Genomic DNA, 6,414 nt, shown 5'->3' with positions numbered 1-6,414 from the left:
CTCTCTCTCTCTCTCTCTCTCTCTCTCTCTCTCTCTCTCTCTCTCTCTCTCTCTCTCGAACCGGTGATTTCACTAAAGACAAAAATTTGAATTCCGAAAGAAGACGAATCTTCTGGCGTTGGTCTACATATCGCTCGCACAGTTTCACGCAAAACGATCGGAGACGACTCGTGGCCGTCGATTGTACTCACTTTCTCATCTCTGGAGAGAAATTCCCACATCGGTATTGCCGAGCCGGTGACTCGCATCGTCATGCAGCCCAGCAGAATACAGGTGGTGACCCTCATAAGAATCAAAGTTCCGCTAGTCATCGTGAACTCTTGTGTCTCCCTTCTTCTTCTTCTGCTGCTGATTGCTTTCCCGTGCGCTTTTCACGCGACTTCACTCGCTTCACGTCGGCGCGGGGGTGTTGTCGCTTCACACGCGTGCAGCAACAGCTGTGGCTGTTGTTGTCATCAGAACACCAACCGGCCAAGTTCGTCGTTTGTTCTCGCGCGGGTCCGTGGCGATCGATCGATCGCCTAGTAAGCACTGAGCCTCGATCTCGTTTGCCGCTTCGTTTTATGTTCGCTTGCACGTCGATGACGAGCGCGAAGCGCGTCGGTGTGTCGTCCCCACTATCGGCCGCCCGCTACCATCCGGGTTTCTTGTAACGTCAGTACGAGGAGGAGCAGAGTCCATGGATCCGGAACGTATTTACACGCTCTAGGAAATCGCCGGCGCGACACAAGTATGCAGAAAGCGCAAAAAAGAGGCTCCTTAATTTTATTCGGCGCCGCGGAGCCGAAATTCCTCGTGCGCGCGCGCGCAAAATAAACGTCCGGGGAAAGTCCGCGGCTTTTCTGTCATAATGTGGAGTGAGATGTATCGAAAGGAGACGCGGCGCAGATTCTCTCGTTAAATATGTTATCCGTTATACATTCTGGTATTTATTACTTTCTTAAACGTCGCATGCACGTACTAACGCACGCATACACTGAGGAAAAAATTACCTTAAAATCAACAAATATTTCTTTGATGAGTGCCATTAACGTATTGATTTAAATCTAAATTCTTTTTATTTAAACCAAGTATTATTTACTTAAATCAGGTAAACAATATTTGATTTAAATAAAGAGAATTTAGATTTAAGTAAATATGTTAATGGCACCCATCAAAGAAATATTTATTGATTTTAAGGTAATTTTTCCCCTCAATGTAGGGAAGAGCGGAGCTAGTTGGTTACCGAGATAATTTGGTAAAACCGATTATTTTTGCTATTTTCTAACAAGTCATAGAATTAAGCAAGCAGAATTGTCGAACATGTAAAAAATGGCTTTGATATCCCTGCTTGCTTGATTCTAAAATCTGTTAAAGAACAGTAGAAATAATCGGTTTTGCCAACTTATCCCGGTAGCTAACTAGCCCCTACATGCGCGCGTGCATAAGTCGAAAGCATCGAATTCCTTTTTCGCTACAAATTCTCGACCGATTTGGGAGCGACTTTTCGTCGACGGAAATGTCAAGGCTTCAATAATATCCGGATAATTAACAATTGAAAATGAGGCGGCTCTGACAAATTCGAATTCTTTATAAATCCTTCAAAATCTCGCGAGAAGAGACACAAATGTCCGTGTCGTGATTCACGCTCGATCTCGAGTGAATTTTTAAAGCAGTAATTTTTAATTCAAAGTGTTCGATTTATGCGTGAAAATGCGCATTGTGCCGGGAACGCGGATGAGCCGCAGCGAGAAAGCGCAGCGGAACGGTTCCGTAGCGCGTGGATTAAGGATCGGACTCGTTATACTCGTCACGTTAGGTAATCCGATTTCGTTTCAAGGTAGAAGCACCGAGAAGGTCCGTCTGAAAAAGGGCTCGACCTTGGCTCGGCCGGTTCTTCTGCCTCGTCGTGCTCTTGTAGATTGCATTCCCCAACGCGGGCTCAACGGCCTGAGGACGAGAGCTGGGCCTGAGCTCGCGAATACTGGCGAATAACGAGCGACGAATACGGCGTTTTATTTGCGAATGTAGAATAATTTTTTGCCGGCATCGAAAAACTTATTTTCGCGAAGAGAGAAATATTAGAAGCGCGCGAAATCTTGTCCGCACAGACCCGAGGACAGACAAGACTCGCGCGAACGGTCAATTTGCCAGCGATGCCGAAATTGCGGCAACTAATGCGAATGAAAATTAATGCGAATAATAAATAATCCCGCGCGACAAATAACAAACAGCGACGGACAATACGAAGTGATGAATAATACATACCGCGAATGAAATGACGGCGAAGCCGAATGAACATTTATTTGAATATCGCACCCCCTCCGGTGCGAATGAGTTATCTTTATTCGTGATATCGTGCCCGCCGAGTCTCCGGGGAGATCGTTTCCGCGACGGTTTCATGACATTTTTACGACAGCCGAATGACTTTTATGTAATCGCGCGCGCGCCAAATTACCGATTCGGCCAATAAAATATATCGCGCGTCGACGAATCGCGCGCTGTTGATAAGTCGCGCATAATTTTGACAATCAAAGAGAGAGAGAGAGAGAGAGAGAGAGAGGGGAGTCGTTGTCGAGACGACAATTTCGCCTCGATCTCTTTTCGTCAAGGAGGGATCAAATCGCTCTAAGACTAACAAGTCAAGAAAAGATCGATATACTCAGGTCATCACATGCCATCTTATCGATGTCAAACTTTACGATATTTCGAGCAGGGCAGAAGCGGGTATAAAACACGGTACGTGTAAATATACATTGTGTGTTGCCGTGATTGAGGGGATGCCATATTTGAGAATTTTTTCGACGAAATACGGCCTTCTCTCTGCAAAGGTTTTTAAAATCCTATCGGTCGCGCGCAATTACAAGTGTTTTTCCACATTGAAAGTAAAGTTACCGAATGTGGAATGGTTTCCTGATATGGAGAATTGCAGTTCTGATCACCACGATGCAGTGTAATCTATGAATTGCCTTCGAAACTATTCTACACAGAATGTGTTTAAGAGGATAATTTTGCGGATATATATTCATAAAATATTGTACATACTTCACCAAATCACATATACTATTATGGAAAACGTTATATACTTTTACAAAAAACCTCCCCATATTAGGCAACTTTGCAATAATGAATTAGAGGATTGTATAAATAAATCATGCAGATCAGGGAGACTAAGATCGTTAATGGACACTATGACGTCATTTCTCTCAGCTCAAAGAATAGGAATGAATCTTTAAATCCAAATATGTTACACATAGAAAAGTCAAGCACATTTATTCGATGGCTTCACCTTAAATGAGTATATTGTTGCTTGTCTGGCCTGAAAAGGTAACTTGCCCCCCGCGAGCGCGAACGAGTGTCACATCGGGGACGACCGAGTGCGTGAGTGCGTGAGCGCGGTGTCGATTAAGAGCGACATCGATTGTGCGTGGCTGGTGCGCGATCGTATCGCCGGGAAGGCTGCCGCTGATACGTAATTCGTAACAGCGCGGTATACACATAACGCCCGTTGTTATTTATTCAATTCGCGCGCATAGCGCACGAGCAAAATTTGCACACCATTTCCCAATTTCACTTTCACATTCGTCCCTTCCGTCCCGTGCGAATGACCGACCGGCAGCAAACAAATCGTGTTGCATTTCCAGGCAAGTCGATCGATCGATCGATAACGCGATCGACAAAGTGTATTCGATCGTGGCAAAACGGCGAAACGGATTTTCCGCCAAGACTCCTCGCAAAAATGCGAGCGCTGACATTTTAAACGCACGCGCGGTGTGTTTGCGTCAATATTTATCTCGCGCCATCTCCGTCGACCGGATCCCAGCCTTACAGATGCGCGATCGTCAAATAAGATCACGGCGAAACGCGAGAGAGAGAGAGAGAGAGAGAGAGAGAGAGAGAGAGAGAGAGAAAGGTGAAAAAAGTGCGACGTAGCGTTCCCGCGAGATACATCGCATTGCTGATGCGCGACGACGGCAATTAATTTCGATCAAATCTCAATGAGACGGCATTCCCAGAGCCTGGCCGCGGGAATTAACATAACATATGAATTGCAGACAGTTTTTGCTAAACTTCGCGTGACGAAATTCGAGAAGCCGCGCGCGATTTTTGCGGTCAACGCGTTCGAAAATGGCTCGAACGCGCAGGTGTTCGCAAAAATGCATTCCTTTTTGGAAGAAATTCCGAATCAGTACACAATAGTGCAATAAGTTAGAGGACAAGAAAGTATATTTGTTTCACCAACTTACTGCGCTAGTTTCGAAGTTCTTTGAGAACGAATAGACCTATTGCCACACGCGAGAATCATTGATCGATTCTGACGCATAGAACAGACGGCGCGTTACCGTGAGAGGGATGAATCCAGAGAGCAATTGAGAGTGAGATGCTTTCCTTGTCTATCTGTTTGGTTGGCGTAGAGAAAGAAACGAAGGAGGAGGAGAAGCGATCATATCGTCAACACGTCCTCCCTTTTCTCACAACACTGCTATTAGCGCTGCAAACGCTTTGAAGTAATACTTATAGAAAAACTATGATCCCAAGTAGAACAACGTTATCTTAAAGTATTCCATTTTACTATATAAAATTAGGTCAGGATAACTTTATTTTCGGTAAAAAAGTTAAGTTTCTGTTTACTGAAAAGGTTATCTAATGTCCGTCCGAAAGATAACTTTTAATATCCAAAAAGATATCATTCAGATATAAAAATATCAAGTTGGTACATGGATATAAATTAAATATATACCAAATGATAACTGTAAAATGCGTAAATGAACTAGCTATTAACCAACTGTAAACTGTTATTTAATCGATGTCATATTAATGGAGATGAATTATTGACATTGACTTGTATCTTATAGATACGTTCCAAAAGTTAATTTCAAAAACGTTAACCAATAGGCTGTTCTATTTGGGATTGGTCGATGCGCTTCGAAACATTTGCAGCGTCTAATGGATTGCATCCTGTGGGATTTCACTCTTTCTTTTGTTTCCCCTACATCACCCCTTACTGTGGTACCGTGTGACAGAGAAAGTATCGAATTCAGCACATCTCTGACCTCCTCGATCTTGAATTCAGCCGCTCCGTATGAATGCACGCAGTCTATTCTACAAGTCTACGATTCTGACATCGCGCGGCAAATATGGACGAGAAACATGCACGCGCGATTCACACCGTGCGCGTCGCGTTCGGATTGTGTCATTCTGCTTTCCAATTCAATTAAACGCAACGCACCGTCACCGTCGACCTCGATGTCGTTTCGCTGTACTGTATGCATTCGACCGTCCTCCCGCGGTCCTTGTATATGTGCATGTGAAAGAGAGAGAGAGAGAGAGAGAGAGAGAGAGAGAGAGAGAGAAATATCTAGAAAATAAGACAATACTTTTTCGGTGGGTGCTAATCTAAATTTTTTTTCATTTCAGTAGAATAAACGTTGAAAAGTTACGTAAACCTTAAATGAGTAAATCTTACCCAGCACCATTGCGAACACAAAAAATATTGAAAAAAATAAATTTATATGAAAAATAACTATAATATTCCTGAAAAGATTCCCGATCTGTCCGTTTTCCCGGCCACACGGCGCAATTCGACGGGCCTGTCATCTCCGATTAGTTTCGAGAACGACTCTCAGAGATTTATCGCGCCGAGGAATTTGCAGATCGGCGCCGAAGGTGTGAATAGGCGAATTCCACGCGCGTTTGTCCCGTATCCTTTTAACGGTATCGTCTCACGCCGCGAGAGAGGACTCCGCCTCGGCTTAACGATATTAATTATGTAATGTCACGCAGGATCGATGGGAGAATTGCCATTACGTAAAAATAGTTCGCACGCAGATGCGCCACAGACCCGCGCTCGTAACGCGGCCGAACCTCGTGGTAACCGGAAGAGTCGCGCCAGCCCGCACCGATAAATCCGGGCTTTCGTCACCGCGAACGCACAGCTCGCCGCGTGATCCGCGTGAGCGAACATTCATCCGCATATCGCGGCGCGCAGCGCGAATTGTATTTTGAATTCACCATGGAAGGGGTCAGAGCAGAGATTACGAAGTACCCTCGAGAGAAAATGATCGAACGGGCCGGAGAGGGGAAAAAAATAGGGAAACCTCAGCTCGAGAGGCTAAGATTATAGCCCGTTTACAATCTGCAGATTGATCGGCACCGTCGGCACCGTCGTACAGCGGTTACATCATTCGACTTTAACCGCGAGTAACCGAGGCCCGAGGATTCGACGCATCTCTCGCGGATGCCGCCACGATTCGCAACGTCGATTTTGCCGCGCAACAACGAATTCGCTATTCATCCGTCGCTACGGGACGCAGGAGGACGAGAGAAAGCGGAAGTGTACACGCGCGCGAACACAAACAAGAGAAAATGGACACTGCTTCCTCATTCTCGTAGGCTTTAGGTCTGTTTTTTTTTTTTTTTTTTTTTTTTTTTTTT

The 6,414-nt window shown here is 45.0% G+C and overlaps 1 protein-coding gene across 1 annotated transcript in view; it reads right to left on the bottom strand.

The window, feature by feature from the left end:
* Positions 1-1,032, bottom strand: part of LOC116842924 (rhythmically expressed gene 5 protein) — a 15,554-nt gene extending 14,522 nt beyond the window's left edge. Inside the window, exon 1 of the mRNA XM_032812818.1 lies at positions 192-1,032. Within this exon, the coding sequence (XP_032668709.1) occupies positions 192-311 (120 nt within the window). The 5' untranslated portion in view covers positions 312-1,032. The remainder of the gene's footprint in view (positions 1-191) is intronic.
* Between the last annotated feature and the right edge of the window lie 5,382 nt (positions 1,033-6,414).

This window comes from Odontomachus brunneus, unplaced genomic scaffold (genome assembly GCF_010583005.1).
Source record: "Odontomachus brunneus isolate Ranch 3 - 2012 unplaced genomic scaffold, Obru_v1 Obru_scaffold_002, whole genome shotgun sequence".
Taxonomy (NCBI): Eukaryota; Metazoa; Arthropoda; class Insecta; order Hymenoptera; family Formicidae; genus Odontomachus; species Odontomachus brunneus.
The sequence above is the reverse complement of the archived record's forward strand: the minus strand, read 5'-3'. Positions and strand labels throughout refer to the sequence as shown.